A 19,546-nucleotide genomic window follows, 5' to 3' on the forward strand; every position below is an offset into this window, starting at 1 on the left:
ATCATCATCATCCTCATCTTCATCTTCACTTGAGGAACTTGAGCTTGAGCTTGTCTCAACTTTCTTGCTCTTCATCTTCTTTTTCTCGCTACATGCGAGAGCTTTGCCTTTGCTTGATGAAGAGGTTTCTTCTTGACCCATCTTTCGTGACATTTCAAATGCCACTATCTTGCCAATGACAATGCCCGGGGTCATGGTGCTCAAGTCCTCCATATTGTGAAGGATGGTGATGATGCTTGAATATTTCTTTTGTGGTAGTACGGAGATGATCTTCCTCACGATGTCCGCATCATCTAGCTTTAATAATCCTATAGAATGGAGCTCATTGATAATTAGATTCAAACAAGCAATTTTTTGCTCTAGCATTAAAATGCAATTCTTTTTCATCACTCTTTGTGGGTTTTTCGGGATTCTTAATGGGTTTCATCCCGTCACGAGTGACTCTCCATACACCTAAATCAACTGCCTCAAGATGACAAGCCATTCTTGCTTTATAATATGGGAAGTTAGTGCCATCAAATTTAGGAGGCCTAGCGGTATCCATCCCAACCACTCTAAATAGCGTCGGCTCAACGGCGGTTAAGCCAAAGGTCCAAATTGAGCCAACCGGCTCTAATACCACTTGTAGGACACGCGAACGCCTAAGAGGGGGGGGGGGTGAATTAGGCAACTTAAAATTCTTACTCCAAACTATGGCCTCTCTTTCTACCTCTAGCAAAACCTATGCAAAGGATAATCTATCTAGATGTGCAACTATGGTTTTGCTAGTGTGTTGCTATCTCTACCGCAAATGATAATAAAAAGATCAATGTAAATGCGGAAGCTTAAAGAGCAAGGTAGAGATATGCAAACTCCCGTCGATGACTCCGGTATTTTTACCGAGGTATCGAGAAGCGCGCAAGCTTCCCCCTAGTCCTCGTTGGAGCCCCTCGCAAGGAATCCCTCGCAAGGGCCAAGCTCCCGGTCGGGTAACTCCATGGATAGCCTCGGGCCTTCCCCACGCGCAAGTGGGTCTCCGATGTGCCTTCCGGCAAGCCTCTCCCGGATGCTCCCCGCCGTCTTCACTATCAAGCTTTCGGCCGAAACGCCGTGGGCCTTGTTCCCTTCGGTACACGATGGCGGCCGCACCACAAACGTGGTTGGTGCGATCTCGCAAGACTTCAAGCCCCTCCGATGTACAACTCTTGTGCTTGCAAGCACGGGGTGGCAAGAGGTATACAAACCTCACTAAACACTAGGCATACACCTAGAGCAAGCGCATAAGCGGTGGTCTAATCAACCTAAGCACTTCGCAAAGCACCTACGCTAATCACCTGATGAAACACTAAGCACTATGCAAGTGGAGATCACTAAAATGGTGTATCAACACCCTTGCTATGTTTCCTCAGCTCCACTTTTCTCAAATGGCCGGTTGGGGGTTGTATTTATAAGCCCCATTGAGAAAGTAGCCATTGGGGTCCAACTCCCGCAATTCTGCTACTGACCGGACGCTGAGATCGTCCTGACCGGACGCGTCCGGTCGTCCCGACCATTGTAGCCGCGAACTCCCGATCGGACGCTGCCAGCGTCCGGTCGCCTGCCACCGGACGCGTCCGGTCGCAGTTTCGCGCGCCTGGAACCTCTCTGTACTCGATCGGACGCTGTGTTTTTGCGTCCGGTCGGTTGCCGCCAGCGTCCGGTCCTCGCGTCCGGTCGCCTGTCTGCCGAGCCACCGGTCCAGCGTCCGGTCATGCTTTCAGCGTCCGGTCCAGCGTCCGGTCGCCTCTGCGAGCTCGTTTCTTCGCGATCTTGCGTATGGCTTGGTTCCAATCTTCATGCTTGGACTTTGCTTGATATCTTGGGTCTTCACTTGTGCTTCTAAGGTCTTTCTTAAGGTGTTGATCATCGGATCATCACGTCACCTTAGTCCAAGTCATGTCTTGCACCCTATTGAACTACAAAATAAACACTTGCAAATTCATTAGTCCAATTTGGTTGTGTTGGTCATCAAACACCAAAATCCAAAGTAAATGGGCCAAGGGTCCATTTTCCTTACAGATTGGACCGGCCACGCCTGCCTTCCTCCGGTGGTTAGAATCCAGCATAACCTTCGACCAAACCGACCATCCGGATGCCATCCCACACTCAGGAAGGTACCCACTTGTCGTCGATCCAATCATCGGCTCAAAGCAACTCACGAAACTAATGATGGACGGAGGTAGCGGCCTCAACATCATGTACGCCAAGACGCTCGACGAGATGGGCGTCGACCGAACAAACCTCCACCCCATCCGAGCACCTTTCCATGACATCATACCTAGCAGACAGGCCGTACCGTTAGGGCAGATCGATCTGCCCGTCACTTTCAGGGATCAGTCCAATTACAGGACTGAGACCCTCACCTTCGATGTGGTAGGGTTCCCCGGAACTTTCCACGCCATCCTCGGACATCCATGCTATGCGAAGTTCATGGCCATCCCCAACTACACATACCTCAAGCTAAAGATGCCGGGCCCCCACGGGAACATCACTGTTGGCACCTCCTTCCGATGCGCTTACGAGTGCGAAGTTGAATGCTGCGGCCACACCACAGCAGTCATCGCCTCCGAAGAGCTCGCCGCCCTCAAGGAGGAGGTCGTTGAAGAAGCGCCCGACGCAAAGAGGTCACCCAGATCATTCAAATCGATGGAAGGGTCCAAGGAGGTCCTCGTGGATCCCAGCAGCTCCGAGGGCAAAAAAGTCCACATCGGAACCGTGCTCTCCTCTGAATAGGAAAGCATGCTCATTGACTTCCTCCGCGATAACAAAGACATCTTTGCATGGAAACCCTCGGATATGCCAGGCATACCGAGGGAGGTCGCCGAGCATACCTTGAAAATCTACCTAGGCTCCAAGCCGGTGAAGCAACACCTGCGCCGCTTCGATGAGGAAAAACACAGGGCCATCGGCGAAGAGATAGCAAAACTGTTGGCTGTTGGGTTCATCAGGGAAGTACACCACCCAGATTGGTTTGCAAATCTCGTTCTTGTGCGAAAGAAGAGCAGGAAATAGAGGATGTGTGTCAATTACACGGGCCTCAACAAGGCATGCCCAAAGGACCCATTTCCTTTGCCACACATAGACCAAATATTCGATTCCACCTTAGGGTGCGAAACCCTCTGCTTCCTTGACACATACTCCGCCTACCACCAGATTGCGATAAAAGAGTTCGACCAGCTCGTAACGTCTTTCATCACTCCCTTCGGATCATTCTGCTATATTTCCATGCCATTTGGTCTGAAAAATGTAGGGGCGACATACCAGCGCTGTATGCTCAACTGCTTCGGGGACCTCATCGGGTGGACCATTAAGGCCTACGTCGATGACATCGTAGTTAAGTCCAAACAGGCTGACCATCTTGTCGCCGACCTCGAATGAACCTTTGCGAAACTCAGGGCAAATAGCATCAAACTCAATCCCGAAAAATGTGTTTTCAGGGTCTCGAGGGGCATGCTGCTTGGCTTCATTATCTCTGAGCGTGGCATCGAAGCCAACCCAGAGAAGATCTTAGCCATCACAAGGATGGGCCCGATCCAGAACATAAAGGGAGTTCAATGGATCACGGGGTGCCTTGCCGCCCTCAGTCGATTCATTTTACACCTCGGCGAACGAGGGCTCCCCCTTTATCGACTCCTGAAGAAGTCCGACCGCTTCGAGTGGACAGACGAGGCCCATGAGGCGCTTGACATGGTCAAGCAATTTCTAACCAAACCCCCGGTCCTGGTTCCGCCAAGCAACGGAGAATCCCTCCTCCTGTACATAGCAGCCACCACGCAAGTGGTTAGCGCCGCCTTAGTAGTAGAGCGGGAAGAAGAGGGCACACCTTCAAGGTGTAGTGCCCTGTATATTTCGTCAGCGAGGTATTATCCAACTCCAAAACCCGCTACTCCCAAATCCAGAAACTCCTCTACACCGTCCTCATCACCAAAAGGAAGCTATGCCACTACTTTGAGTCACACTCTGTGACAGTTGTGACGTCGTTCCCCCTCGGCGAGGTCGTCTGTAGCTAGGACACTACAGGAAGAACCACAAAGTGGGCGCTCAAGCTGATGGATCAAGGCATTACTTATGCCTCCGGAATGGCAATCAAATCCCAGGTGCTGGCTGACTTCATCGCGGAGTGGACCGAAGTCCAAATGCCACCAGTAGTCGTCGATAAAGAGTACTGGACGATGTACTTCGACGGATCAGTAATGAAAAAGGGCGCCGGCGCGGGACTAGTCTTCGTATCACCCCTCGGGGTCCACATGAGGTACATGGTTCGGCTCCATTTCCCCTCATCAAACAATATCGCAGAATATGAAGTGCTCATTAACGGCCTCCGAATCGCCATTGAGCTGGGCATCCAACACCTCGATGTCAGGGGCGACTCCCAGCTAGTCATCGACAAGGTTATGAAGGAGTCAAGCTGCCACGACACCAAGATGGCGGTGTATTGCCAAGAAGTCCGACGACTGGAGGACAGATTTGATGGCCTCGAGATCAATCACATCCCAAGGCGCCTCAATGAAGCAGCCGACACACTCACAAAAGCAGCGTTTGGCCAAGAACCAGTTCCGACGGGTGTCTTCGCCAGTGATCAACACAAGCCCTCGGTGCGCTACGTGGGGTTGGAATAGGCCAACGATGGCCCATCTGATCCGGCCCCAAGGGCTGACCCACCAACTGCTCCGCCCGACCCTGAGGTCATGGAGCTTGAAGAGGGTCCAACAGCAGAGCCCGACCCTCTTGATGACTGGAGAACGCTTTACCTCAACTACCTCCTCCACGACACACTATCGACAGCCAAGACAGAAGCTCGATGGCTTGCACGCCGCGCTAAGTCCTTTGTTCTTGTAGAAGGCGAACTTTACAAACAGAGCCACATCGGGATCCTGCAGCTCTACATCCCTAGCGAACAGGGAAGACTTCTGCTAAGCGACATCCATGGCAGGGTCTACGGTCACCATGCTATGCCAAGGACCTTGGTTGGGAATGCATTCCGACAGGGCTTCTACTGGCCCACCGCAGTAGCCGACGCCGAGCAAATTGTACGCACCTACGAAGGGTGTCAGTACTACGCTCGGCAAATTCATCTTCCGGCCCAGGCACTCCAGATGATCCCCATCACATGGCCCTTTGTGGTTTGGGGGCTCAACCTGGTTGGGCTACTCAAAAAGGCGCCCGGGGGCTTCACCCATCTACTTGTCACCATAGACAAATTTACAAAATGGATTGAAGCTCGACCGATCTCCACGATCAAATCCGAGCAAGCTGTGTTGTTCTTCCTCGACATCATCCATCGCTTTGGAGTACCAAACTCCATCATCACAGACAACGGCACATAGTTCACTGGCAGGAAATTCATTCGATTCTATAATGAACAACACATCCAGATCGATTGGGCAGCCGTTGCGCACCCCCGGACGAACGGACAGGTCGAGCGCGCAAACGACATGCTCCCGCAAGGCCTTAAGCCTAGGATCTTCAACCGGTTGAACAAGTTTGGCGTGCGCTGGCTTGCTGAGCTCCCGGTGGTGCTCTAGAGCCTAAGGACAACTCCTAGCGGGGCCACCGGCTACACACCCTTCTTCATGGTCTATGGTGCTGAGGTCGTTCTCCCAACGGACCTTGACTATGGAGCACCAAGAATCAGAGCATACGATGAACAGAGGGCCGAGGTGTCCCACCAAGACGCCATGGACCAGCTAGATGAAGCACGCGACATCGCCCTCCTCCATTCGGCTAAGTACCAGCATGCGTTGCGACGATACCACAGCTGACGGGTGCGGGACTGGGCCTTCAACGTTGGGGGCCTCGTCCTTCGCCTCGTGCAAAGCAATAAGGACCGCCACAAGCTCTCCCCACCCTGGGAGGGGTCGTACGTCGTCGTGGAAGTACTCCGTCCAGGCGCCTACAAGTTGAAAACCATCAACGGCGAGGTCTTCACCAATGCCTGGAACATTGAGCAACTACGTCATTTTTACCCTTAATAAACGCATGTTCCTTCTTATCAGTTTTTGTCTTTACAAATCCCCGATCTTTAGTGACATCCGACCCCTGCGAATCGCGAGGGGCAGGAACCTCACTCAGGGGCTAATACAAATAATACAAGTACATTGTGCAAACACTTCCTGTGGTTATCTTTGCAAACTTTATCTAAAGTTTTTCGGTTCTCCTCAAGTCCTAAAAAACTAAGATTTTGGGAACAAATTCTGAGTACAACTGGTAGGACTACGGGAGACCCACGCCCTAGCGGCTACAACCTCTTTGCTCACCAGCATAATCAGAACTAATTCACCCACCATCCTAGTTTTTGCAACTTGGACCATAGGAGGGCATCAAAACCTCTTCACAAAAAGAGGGAACTTAAAAACTGTTACTATTTCCGTAACAAAACATGAGAACTTGTTCATTTTTGCACAAATTCACCACTTACAAAGTGATTTCATCACACAAAGGACTAGTGTACTCCTAAAATTCAAAGGACTGTTCCCTCGGAGGCTTCCTCAAACTTATTCAATTACAAGTCTCTGCTTAGCTTTACTACGAGTACTACTGTGGTCGCTGCGCCAAGCTCTCCATCGGCAACGTCCAGGCATGTACACGGACCAGTTCATCTACTACAGTCGCCGCGCCAAGCTCTCCATCGGCAACATCCCAGCATGTACACGGACCAGTTCGTCTACCGTGGCCGCCGCGCCATGCTCTCCATCGGCGACGTCCCACCGCTTTGCCGGATCTTCGAAAGCACCGTCATCTGCAACAATGAGCACCACGCCGGCGACTATGGTGCCCCGACGCCAGGACGCCCAGGGACTACGCCATCGTCATCAGCCGCAACCCTGACAACGGCGCCTCCACCGGGATGCCCAGGGACTACGCCATCGTCATCAGCCGCAACCCCGACAACGGCGCCTCCACCGGGACGCCTGGGGACTATGCCATCGTCATCAGCCGCAACCCCAACAACGGTGCCTCCGCCGGGACGCCCGGGGACTATGCCATCATCATCAGCCACAACCCTGACAACGGTGCCTCCGCCGGGATGCCCGGGGACTACGCCATCATCATCAGCCGCAACCCTGACAACAGCGTCTGGGCAGAAAGTGCCTCCCACTGAAGGAAGGCCGCAACCAACGAGGGCAAAATCAACGATGCTTAGGACCCTTCGGCGCCTTTCCTCCTTTGGCAGCAGCGACCCATCCTCAGCACCAGCGAACCGCACCATCTCATCTACGTTGGATGACCTCTAGCTCAACATCACGCTCTAGATTCACAAGCAGATATGTGAGTTCTTCTCTCCTTGGCATCACCCTCTCTTACTTAGGAGCCGATGCATTCGGAGAAAAGGAAGGAGAAGAGGTGGCGGCTCAGAAGCTGGCGAGGAGTTGGGGTGAGAACTCCTTTCCTCCCCCCTATTTAAAGAGGGGGCTGAGCAGCTAAGGAAAGGCGAAAGGTTCGAACGAAAAACTCTCTGCCTTCCCCTATTCAATGCAAATACAAAATCAATGCTGACAGAAATCTGAGGGGATGCGCCAGAAATGACGGGACGCCGCCTGGTAAGCCAGAACGTCACCCGGGCATGGCCTGCCACTAATGTGCCCTGAACGTGAGAACTGGGGCACGCTCACCTGCATGCCACTTTCCGCTTCCCTAGGCAGGACCATGGGACGACCCGACGGCGGAACCTCCCTCCAGGGGGAGTCTAGTGGGCCTCCTGGGTCGATCGAGCGGCCCAGGAAAAACAACGAACGAATGACCAATTGAAAGATAAGCACCCCTATTTACTTACTTTGAGTGTTGAATTCTTTACCTAGCCTCTGACCCCAGCAACGGCAGGGGCACGGACATCGCTCGGGGGCTGCCGAGGGTGCCTGTTTGTTTAAACACCCTCTTAGCCCGACCCCTCCTTACGTTTGGGAGACCAAAAGCACAGCGTGTGGGAATAAAACGATGAGTACAATTGGACAAACCACCAGACCCTACGCCTCGACGGCTATGGTATTTTTTGGTTCACCAGCATAATCGCGTTCATAGTTCCTCACACTACTAGCCTTAGCTCCCGCCTTCCCATAAGGAGTTTGGAGGGGTCCACCTGTAGAACTTATGCAGGTTACGCTGGCCTCGTCGCAAATATCGGACCCGAACCTAGCATGGACATATCTGGTAAGAGCTTCCCACGACTCGTACCACCAAGGTAATGTTACCGACCCCCGCTTTCGTTTCAATTAAACTATACGCTAAATCCATATATCTAGACGCCACATATGCAAATCCTTGCATCTCAACGCCTCGTGCCGCGTCATGAAGCGGCAGCCGCCTCATTCAATATGAGCGACGCCTGATCGGGGTTCAAAGGCTGGCCTGCGAAGGGCTCGAGGCCGCCTCGTGTCAAATAGAGCTAGGGGAGAAAAATTGAAATGAGCCCTAGTGGCCCTGCCCAACCCCGTTTAGAAGCGGACAGGGACATCTCAACCTTTCTCGTTCGATTCTAACCTCAAGCCAGACCCATAGAATCTTCATCGAGGAGAGGCCAATGGGCCACCTAAGCCCAGCAAACGGCTCGGGCATCTGCCGAGAGGCGGGTTAAGAAGTAGTGGAATGCCACATGAGGGCTCTGCCGACCTTGTCAGCAAATGATGGATCCGAATTCCACATGAACATACCTGTTAGTGAGCTCAATGAGCGCGACACTCGAGCCGTCGAGGCAAGTGTCATCAACTCAGCCCCTCCGGCTGCGAAAACCGAGGACGGGGTAGCGCGAAAACATGACCAAGCCCTAGAAGACCCTAAAGGTCCCAGGGGCTCGAGCCGCTCGATCCAAGATCAAGAGACCGAGGTTCAAAGGCTGATCAGCGAAGGGTCTGGGGCCGCCTCGCATCAAACAAGAACCAGGGGAAAAAACACAGATGAGCCTCAACGGCCCTTGCTCGACCCGCATTAAGGCGAGTAGGGTCGTCTCAACCTTCTTGTTCAAATCTAGCCTCTAGCCGAGCCCATAGAAACCCCATTGAGGGGGAATCTATTGGAAGGCGGGCCAAGGAATAGCAGAACACCACCCGAGGGCTTCGGCGACCCTGCCGCGAGGCAAATAGGATCGGATCCTGTCCGAACATCCCCATTAGCAAGCTCATAACACACGGTCACGCAACAACCATCAAAGGTATGGGAACGTACGTTCACCTCCCTCGCTCCGGTCTCTAGTAACATCCGACCCCAGCAAACCGCAAGGGGTCGGATCTCACTCGGGGGCTGATAAAGGTATGGGAACCTCCTTTCTTTTCTTTTCGAGAAAACATTACATTAGACTTCCTCTTTGCATCAAGACCGGTGGCAAGGTTCGGCGGAACAGACTGGTAAGACCACAAAAAACCCATGCCCCGACAACTACGGTAATTTTGCTCACCAGCACAATTAAAATTTCCTCTACAAAAGTTCAGGCCCTACGGCCTAAACAAACATAAGGGTCGATTGTCTAAATCTTTTTTCATCACAAAAAAGAGAAGGTAAGATCAAACAAACGAAATAAAAATTACAAAACCATTTCAGGACACAAAAGTACTAACGCTTGTTCACATATTACAAATAAGTGTTATCAAGCTAACTACTTCCGCGAAGGAAGGACCTCTTCTTTCAACCTGTTCGCCAGGTTCCGCGCGAGGGGAGCCACTGCCTTTTCCATCTCGTCCAGCTCATCGTCATCATAGACAGGCGCGAAGCCATGGCTCATTACCTCCAGGTTGATCTCCTGAGCATAATGGGAATGAGCAACAGCAAAGGCTTGGTGATCCCAGTGTGGAAGGCGTCCTCCTCAAGTTGGCCCACCCGTGCCGTGATACCCGCGGCACGAGCCGCGAGTGAGCTGGTTTCCACCGGTTGCTCCACCCTCAGGGCATCGATGACCACCCCGACAGCGGCTTGCAAAAGGTCATGCTCACCGCTCTCGGCCCGAAGGATCTCTCACACTTTAGTAAGCTCCTTGTCTAGCCTGGCAGCAGTGCTCTCAACATCCAACCTTCGGTTCACCACGACGCCAAGATCCGCCAAGACCTCACGCGCCTCGTCGTGCTCCCAGATGGCCTAGTCGCAATCCTCATGAGCTACGCTATGCTTCGAGCGAAGTCTTTCCTTGGTCAGGCGTAGCTCATCCTGCTCCTCATGCAACCGGGTGATCGACGCGGCATCCTAGTCTGCCCTTTGCTGCAATGCCGTGAACCTCCCCTCAGCCTTCAGCTTGAGGTCTCACTCCGTCTCTAGCTCCGCCAGGAGGTCGTCGGCCCGCTAATTGGCTACGACATTCTTCTATAGCAGCTCGTCTCGCTCCTTTTGAAGCCTGGCGGCATCCTCCTCGTCCAGCTTCACCCTTGCCAACAAACCCTCAAACATTCCATGAGCCTCCTCCGCATCCCGACGCACCTCGGCCTCCCGCTGCTATGCAGCAGCAAGTTGCGCACCTACATCTCCTCATAGCCTGGCCTCCTCGGTAAGGCGGTCCCATTCCACCTTTTGCTCATGAAGGAACCAGGACTTATCTCGGCTACGAGCAATAATGTTCTAAAAAAGGACCGGAATCAGAAGACATGAAAAAATATGTGAAGAAAACAAGCGAGAAGATCAAGCAGATACCTGGCTAGAAGGAGCGAGGATTTCGCGCAAGGCACCAGTGGCCTCATTCAAGGCATTCAACGTAGCCGAGAACCCAATGTCCAGATTCTCCCACTCTAGGCTCTCAGCAGCATCATCGAGCAAGAACAGAGCCGATGATGGGTCCTCGGCGGCCATCCACCGAAGTGGCGGCTCTCCCCTCGTGGGAGAGCGGCCACCTCCCGACAACAAGGCCAAAGGCGGCTCCCTTCAGGTCCTCCCCACCACCGTCATGATGACCGAAGACCCTCTGGCCATGTCCTCCTCCATCCGGCCTGCCCCAGGTGCCACGGCCTGGACCATCGGTGGCGCGGATTGCGCCACCCCCTCGGACGCCACCACGACAGTATCCGACCCCACCGGGCTTATCGCGGTCACGGTCGCGGCCACCTCCGGCGGGGCCCCCGATGGCGCAAACTATGCTGCTCCATCGAATGCCACCATGGCGGCCTCCAACTCCGCCCGGCCCACGTCTGGCGCCGTCACTTGGGTCGCCGGGGGCACGGAATGCGCCACCACCATGGACGCCGTCGGACCAGCCAACGAGGCCACGATGACAGTATCACTCCTGCCCGAAATAGGGGTGATGCCGGGCAGCGTGATCCATCCCTCCTGAAGGGCAAGGCTCTTCCTAGGCGTCGGCCCCAAGGGGTGGCCCCGTCGCAAGAATCTGCAAAACGGAAAAAGGGCATAAGGTCGGAACGGAAAAATAAAGGAAGAAAACGAGGGGAATCGGCGATGTACTCTGGTGCTTTCGGTCGACGGGTATGCTTCCTGGACGAACCCCCGGACCCCTACTCCAACTCATGTGGGTGGGACCATTTCAAGCCTACCCCCTGCTCCGACACAGGGGGGCTCGTCTCTCTTGTCTCCGAGGGCGCGGCACCAGAGCCGCTCCCCTCCATTAGCTCATGGGGCGCGGCGCTAGAGCCACCCCCTCCATCAGCTCGTGGGCCACAGCATCGAAGCCGCCCCCTCTGCTAGTACCTCAGGGACGGCCTCGGATCCATCCCCTCCCATCCATTGATCCACCGCCGGCACCTCGCAGGTGACGGTGGATCCTCTGGCTCCTGCCGGACCCAGAGGCAGGCCCAGCTCCACTGTCCCTGTGGACTCGCTTCCCTCCACGTGGAATGGAAGGGGTCCCTACAGGGATAGCGAGTTCTCATTCCCCAGGTCACTCCAATCCACGCCAGCTACCGTCTCATCATCGCCATTGTCATCATCGTCGTCGTCATCACTACTAGTCTCCACTCCTCGATCACGGGCTTGCTGCTTCCGTATCACCTTCTTCTTCAGAAGCTCCCTCGTCTTCTTGTCCCAACCAGCTAGGGCGCAATTTGCTGCTACCCGAGCTGGGTCCTTCGGCAGTGGAACCGGGCTGCTCTTGAAGAATAGTCTCCCTGGCTGATCCCGCTATCCCACGGTTAGCATCAGAGGATTGAAAATTTCAAACAAAAGAAGGAGCAAGGAAAAAGAAAACTTACGAAGTCAACAAACCCCGGCTCCGGCCGCATCAGGGGATGTCGTGGCACTGGGTACACAAAGTCAAGGACGGCGCCAACGGAGTCCTTCATGGGCTCCATCGCCTCCTTAATATGATGTGCCACCTTGGAAGGAGGGAGCACATCGTCGGAAAGCGTCGTCCCTTCGAACGACGCTTCAGGCACCATCCGATACAGGGGAAGCGTGCGCGCCATCAGCGGCGCAACCCTCCTCATGTGGTAGGCACCAATAATCCCCAACCCCTTCACACCTCTCTCCTTTAGGGTTCAGAGGGCAGCGAGAAGGCCGTTGAGATGCTTCTTTTCCTTGGCATGAATGCCCCATCCCCATGACTCTGGGGCCTCCAAGATGTAGCGCCCAGTAAAGGGTGGCAAGGGAGCGGTGGCGTCGTTCTTGATGTAGAACCATTGCAAATGCCACCCCTTGTTAGAGGTGGTTAGATGCATCAACGGATACGCCCCCGCCTGGGTGCTGCTTAGGTGGATGCTGGCGCACCCCACCGGCGCGTGTAGATCCTGCTTCTCGACCTGCCTCTTCACGAGATTGATGGCAAAGAGGTACCACCACAGGTCAAAGTGGGGATCAATCCCCAAGAACCCTTCGCACAAGGCAACGAACGCCTCAATGTGCTGAATCCCGTTGGGGGTAAGGTGTTGAAGCTCCACCTGGTAGTAGTCCATCAGTCCCCGAAGGAACTGATGGGCAGGCATGGTGAATCCTCGCTCGTGGAAGTGGGTGAAAGAAACAACATACCCTTTGGGTGGCTTTGGTTCCCCCTCTTCACCGGGCAGCCACCACTCCACGGTGGCGGTCAACGGGCGAAGGAGGCCTCGGCGGACGAGGCCCTCTAAGCGCTGACGAGAGATGTTGGATTTGTACCCTGGGTCCATTGTGACGGTAGGAGCAGCACAGGGAACAAGGTAGTAGCGAGTTGGACGACAGAGGTAGTATGGGTGCGAGAGACGTAGGCGATTGACGGCGGAGGCTAAGGACGCAAAGGCGAGGAGGCAAAATGCGGAACCCTAGGGGTGAACCCCATGGTTTTATAGGGGCGATGGATGCGAGAAGGGCAACCGTCCGCCTCGATCTCCGAGCCTGCCATGCGCATCGCTGCGTCACCTCATGGGGTACGCGCACACGATCCCTATCCCTTCCCAAAAAATCATGCCAGGCGGTTCACCTTCCCCGGTGGACCAGGACCCTCTCTCTCTCTCCATCGAGGGAACACGGGTCACAGAGCTTTCCCCTCTGGCCCACCTAGGGTCCCAAATCCAAAGGCCCATCCCAATGAGGGATAGGCCCACAAACTACCGAGGCTCAAGAGTGCAAGCGTCACTAGGGCCTCGATCCACAGTCAGGTTCCAGCCGGGCCGGCACCGACTAAAATATCCCGTCAACGAAAAACCAAGTCTTTCAGCCTTACCCACAAAGGGTCTGATACTACCCCTAGACAATTCTACTCAAATCACTTGGGGGCTCAAGGGCTACACCCATGAGGTGCGCTCGCGCGCACCCTCTGGCGAATTAGCTCCAACGAAATCAAAAACACCCACGAGCGATTCTGTCCGAATCACTCGGGGGCTCGGGGGCTACTGTCGGGGACCTAACACTAGGGTACCCTAGGAGGTGCAACCAATAACCATCAAACATTAAAAACTCCTAGGCGGACAAGGACGCTGCTGCTTTCCTTGCCCAAATAATGGGAGTTTGGTTCCACCCCGCCCGACGCCCTTGGGTTAGCTCCGCCTCGCCCGAGGGCTAAGGGCTAGACTCTGCCTCGCCCGACCCCCGAGGGCCAAGCTCGGTCTCGCCCGAGGGATATGGGCCAGCTCCTCCTCGCCTGAGGGCTTAGGGATGGACTCCACCTCGCCCGACCCCCGAGGGCTAGGCTCGGTCTCACCCAAGGGATAAGGGATAGCTCCGCCTCGCCCGAGGGCTCAGGGATAGACTCTGCCTCGCCCGACCCCCGAGGGCGGACTTCGCCTCGCCCGATGTCCAAAGACTAGTTTCGTCTCACCTGCCAACCTCTCCCCACCCCCTCATGATGATAGGTACAGAGTAGGACAAGACGTTCGGGTCAACCATGGCTTCGAGGACCATACCCTGCACCCCGGCAGGAAAAGTACTGCCAGGGAATGATGGGACAGGTGCTTTAGACCCTCCCAGGCGTACTAGAGCCTGAAAAGTATTGTGGGTGCGTACTCTTCGCCCTATAGAGTTGTAGGCGCCGCCTTCAGCTCTCGGACACGGAACCCGACGAAGACATACGACAACCACTACGATCTAGGAAAAGACTCGCGTCCCCCACAAATGATGGATGTGCTATCACCATGTTAATGTCCCAAGGGAGCGGCGCCCGCTTCATGGCCCCTCAAGTCCACCAGATCAGAGCACTCGCTTCAGCTTCCAGATGCCCTCTCTGATCGGAAGGCCTTGCCCACAAAGCTACTTCGGACCCTGACCCCGCGTCCCTCCGACGGGGACTCATAGGAACCAGAAGGCCTGCGAAGCAAGGCTGGGCAAGGCTCATAAGTCAAAACTACTATACCGGAGTCCATACCCTACGTGGAGCAGTACTCTATAGCCATCATGACATTCTACAGTGGCATCGACAGTATTGTAGGCGCTTACCCTTACCCGGTATCCGCTGGAATGGACAACAAGGCTAGGTAGACGTGAACAACAAGGCTTAGTAGCATACGCATCCTTTCCCTCTCACTTGTAAAACCGTCCCATTCATCTATAAAAGGGGAGGTGCTTCCTCCAACCAAGAGACGGACTTGGAACAACACGAAACACATCACACACAGTCAAGCTGCTACCAAGCTCTTGGCATCCTTTCGACCCTTCCATCAGAGACTTGGGACCAGTCCCTCTCTCGACCATTTGTAACCCCTACTATGAACTATTTTTGGTGCTAATAACACGAGCAGCAACAGATTGGACGTAGGGACATTCAGCCCAAACCAGTATAAATCTTGTGTCCTTTAGCGCACCATCCGGGCCTAACACGCATCACTATAAATTTACTTGCCGGTGCTTGTATGAAACACCGACAGGAGTCTTTCCACTAATTCTATCAAGCATAGCCCTTGCTTCACTAGTAGACAAATGAAGGAAAGCTCCTCTAGAGGCTACATCAAGGGATTCCCTGGAATCCTTGCTAAGACCCATGTAAAAATATTGAAGAAGTATAGGGTCTTGAATGGCAAGGTCTAGGCCAGTGATGATGAGTTCGTTAAAATGATCCCACGATATACCAAGAGATTCTTCTTCTAGTTGTCTAAAATTTAGAACCTCTTTTTGAAGGCTAACCACTTTAGATGTGGGAAAGAAACATAAATAAAATTTAGAGCATACCGTTTCCCAATCTCCTTCCACACTTCCTACGGTTTGACTATACCAATGTTTAGCTCTTCCCGTCAAAGAGAACGGAAACAACTTCCATCTTAAGGTCTTGTTAGACATGCCAGCGATACGTAAGCATGCACAGGTATGCTCAAACTCTCGTAGGTGTGAGTATGGGTTTTCATTGCCTTCTCCTAAAAAGGATTTATCTCAAATCAATTTTATTAAACATGGGTGCAGCTCATAACTAGGTGTTATGATAGGCTCTAAGGAATCTGGTGGCTTTACGCTTGCACTCATGGGTTTAGCATATTGATAGATAGGAGTGGAATCCATGCTAAAAGAAAAATTCAAACAAAAGAAAGAATAAAAGATAAAAGGTTAAGCTAGGCTTGTAGTTAATTCAGCAACCGTTTTCCCGGCAATGGCACCAGAAAGCATGTTGGTACATTTAATGCATACAGATAAATCCGCAAGCGCACGAATACTGCTGTAGCTTTCACCCAAAAATATTCCAAGTATCGTATCCATAGGGAAACATATGAGACTAACTACGGTCTAACTTAACGATGGGTAGTGAATAGGTTAAGGGTTAATTTATCTAGGAGTAGCAACAACGTTAGGATAAACAGGAGCGTAGAGAGGACAACTGAGGTTCTCTAGTTCGGACTTGGGTAAGCCTATGCCTTCTATTGTTCAACTGGGGACATTACTTAAGGAAAGACACCAGTTGAGGATGCTTTCCTTAGTAACTGGGTCCTACGTGTGCCTACAAACGGGAGGTGGACTACAAAGGATCAACGATGCTATATAGTACTGATGTCACACACATGATCTACCACCGATCTGGAATGCAGGGGGCATCCACGATTAACCTAAGTCTAAGCACCATGCTTACACTTATGATTAATACTCTACTCCCCCTAGGAAGAGAATAAAGCACTCAAAAGAGAGTCTCCCTAGTGGGTCGAAGGGGAGAATGATTGGGCTCTAGACTGGGCCGGGCGGCCTCCCTAGTGGGTTGATCGGCCCACTATTGTGGCCAAATGGCCCAAGCTTCGGTGAGGTGTCTTCTAGAACCTTCTAGAGTCTTTCCACGTGGGTACCACAGTGGAATTCTATAATTTCCTTTGACAATTAGGTCCTCCTTGGCGGTTTTCTGATTAAACCCTGCTGGAAACACAGATTCACCAAAACTCATGGAATTTATTAGTTCAAACCCCTAAACTGTCATTGGTGATTATATTTATGCCCTCATACATGTTTAATTGACAGTTTATAATGGTTGTTAACTACCGTCAACAGTGACACTTGCAGTTCATCATAAAAGTCTTCGCTCGATCCTTGCTCCATGCGACGTGTACCTATGGGACCCTTCTCCATCCGACCTATGGGACCCAAACCTATGGGGCCTTTCTCCATGTCCATCTAACCTTTGGGTCCCAATGGCTTGCATGTCACTTGTGCTTGTGGATCCTTCTCCATCCAACTTGTGGGACCCGACGGCACCTTTCTCCATCTCCATCCGACCTATGGGACCCAACGGTTTGCGTGTCATGTGTACCTATGGTACCATTTGACCTTTGGGACCTGATAGCTTACGTGTCATGTGTACCTGTGGGACCTTTCTCCATCTCCATCTGACCTATGGGACCCTACGGTGTGCGTGTCACTTGTTGGCACCGGGGTTTAATAAATTGAAACTCAAAAAAAACCATGAGACCTAGGAGTTGAACCTAGGACCAAGAGCAAGGAATAGACCGTCTTAACCATTATGCTAGATGTCTAGTTGTGTTGACATGTCTTTGGAGTAGTATATGTTCTCTGTGTGGACAGGTTGACTTATATATTGGATATATCTCTATCCCCTGCAAGTGGAAGCAAATATGTGCCCGTTGGACTTGCGACGACGGTGCCGATGGCAGCAACAAAGGATCCTCAGTGTGCTATGGTGGCTCAGGCTTCCTTTTGGAGGCTAGGCGGCTGGTCTTCCTAGTGGAGTGTGGTGGCATTGGCATCCATGTCCATCATGTGCCAGGGCAGAGGCAACAGATCCGATCCGCATGTCTCCTTTCTTGCCTTTTTATGTTCACTTCACTATTTTGGTCCTTGCTTGAACATGCGGTATACAAGAAATATTGTAGCATTTTAGATCTAGTTAGGCCAATGATGATGAAAAAGAACTAGGAGGTGGCACTGGTCGGTTTTCTGCTGGCACGTGTCACTTGCAGATCTGTCTAGGCAAACAAATAGGCCCTTCGCTTTTGCCTTAAACTATTTTTTCTGCCTAGTGCTTGCTTGATTCTACATTTCTGTTTCATAGGCTCCAGTGACACTAGTGAGTCCTTATGGTATTTTGAACTTGTAACATATTTGAGGCCACATTTCTATGCCAATGATGTCTACATGGCTGTTGGATGCATTAGGATGCAACTCATATGTTTGCTTTCTGTGTCTTCTCCTTGTTCACAACCAAGTTATCCATTTGGTTCCAAACAAGATGAAGGCATCGAAAGCAAATCAATGATTTGTGTCCATCATTCACATGACTGAGGCCACTAATTAATGCCTAAGGTGCACATGTTGCTACTGATGCCAATGATGATCACTACCACTTGTTCACTGACATTCTACTTGTGAAAACTGAGGCAGCCTATTCAGGTTGTGCAGATTTGAGATGAGTCATCCCTACTATGTTGTGTTCGATGGCCATGAGCCAGGAGTTTACTACAATTGGCCCGACTACCATAGACAAGTTCATAGGTTTCATGGTGCTTGTTATAAAAAATACAACTCCTATGAAGAAGGAATTGTTGCCTTCAAGTCAAGAACCAACTCAAATCTAGCCTTACTCATGATGATGACTTCTATCTTCAAAACCCAACAACTGCTACACCCTCTTCATCCTTCAAAACTGTTGTAACTGTAGTCCTCTTAATCTTTGTCTGTCTCCTATGGAAGAAGCTTTGAGCTCATGTACTGATTGTAAGTGTGATGGTTAGACTTGATTTAGCTAGAATTGTAATGGTTATAGCTCCATTAACTGATGATATGACCATGCCATCAACCAACATGTTACAACCTCCAATTCAAGTAACACCAACTCAAGTATCGCCTACATCGACACCAGCCCAAGCCTTTGGTGGCCCGATTACACGTAGTCGAGCAAAGAAGCTACAACAAGAGGTGAACGCGCTACTTTATGAAGTTTAATTTAATATTAATGAGAATTATATACTGCCTAAGTCATGCACGTTGCTGTTGCTCAGGTTCACCAAGGAGAATGGCAAGAACACACAAGGTGATGACCACAGAGAAGAACCACACTCGAACCAGACCAGTCCTGCAGAACAGTCGGAAAGAAATATTCATAACTTTTGATTTCTAGAGGCTATGAAGGTGAAAGAGCACATTTTGGAAAGCTTGTCGAGTCTACTTTCCAATGATGCTAACGTCGACAAGTTTGGACTTTTAACTAATGAAATCTAATCAGCTTAGTACATACTGGTCAGACCTCTTGAAACTGACAGAACTGTCAAGAAGAAAATATTATAACTTTTTATTCCCGAAGGCTATGGAGGTCAATGAGGACTTTTTGGAAAGCTTGTGAAATCTAGTTTCTAATGCATCAAGGCCGACCAGATCCGACCAGTTTTAGAGCAGATCCGACTAGTTTTAGTGCAGACTACTCAGAGGGTTAACAGTCTTCTCAGGACATGATATTGGTACAACTTCTCATATTAAACTGTACTATTCTACAATGTTTCGTGGTGCATGCTATACATTGTGTGAAATCTTATCAAGTTAGCTTTCCAACGCAACCAACAACACATCATTTGGATTTTTCAAGATGGAGTTATTGCCAAAACACTGAAGACTGCACAGAAGACCAACAACCACGTGGAAACTACTCATAAACTCATTTCGTGGAAGCTTGTTCACATAGCCTACCCTTTCTTTTCCTTTTCATGTTTATACCTATCTAGGAGGGCTGTTCCTAGTATAAATATCCATGTACTCCTAAGCAAAGAAAGACTTTTGATAATCG

General features: G+C 51.7%; 2 protein-coding genes across 2 annotated transcripts; both read left to right on the forward strand.

Annotated features, from left to right (window-relative positions):
* Positions 1-2,187: 2,187 nt before the first annotated feature.
* Positions 2,188-2,751, forward strand: LOC136458674 (uncharacterized). Its single transcript, XM_066458604.1, has 2 exons — positions 2,188-2,391; positions 2,446-2,751. Exons 1-2 carry the CDS (start codon positions 2,188-2,190, stop codon positions 2,749-2,751), a joined length of 510 nt encoding a protein of 169 aa, XP_066314701.1.
* Positions 2,752-4,097: 1,346 nt separating this feature from the next.
* On the forward strand, positions 4,098-4,637 carry LOC136458683 (uncharacterized). The gene has a single exon (XM_066458611.1). It carries the CDS (start codon positions 4,098-4,100, stop codon positions 4,635-4,637), a length of 540 nt encoding a protein of 179 aa, XP_066314708.1.
* The last annotated feature ends 14,909 nt before the right edge of the window (positions 4,638-19,546 follow it).

The sequence above is a fragment of the Miscanthus floridulus genome, chromosome 1, assembly GCF_019320115.1.
Source record: "Miscanthus floridulus cultivar M001 chromosome 1, ASM1932011v1, whole genome shotgun sequence".
NCBI lineage: Eukaryota > Viridiplantae > Streptophyta > Magnoliopsida > Poales > Poaceae > Miscanthus > Miscanthus floridulus.

What these genes read in the sequence shown, in the direction of transcription:
- LOC136458674 (XM_066458604.1), top strand. Translation starts at nt 2,188, where the DNA reads ATGGACGGAGGTAGCGGCCTCAACATCATGTACGCCAAGACGCTCGAC. An exon ending in AGACCCTCACCTTCGATGTG is followed by an intron (nt 2,392 to 2,445) that starts GTAGGGTTCCCC and finishes TGCTATGCGAAG; the next exon opens with TTCATGGCCATCCCCAACTA.
- LOC136458683 (XM_066458611.1), top strand. Translation starts at nt 4,098, where the DNA reads ATGGCAATCAAATCCCAGGTGCTGGCTGACTTCATCGCGGAGTGGACC.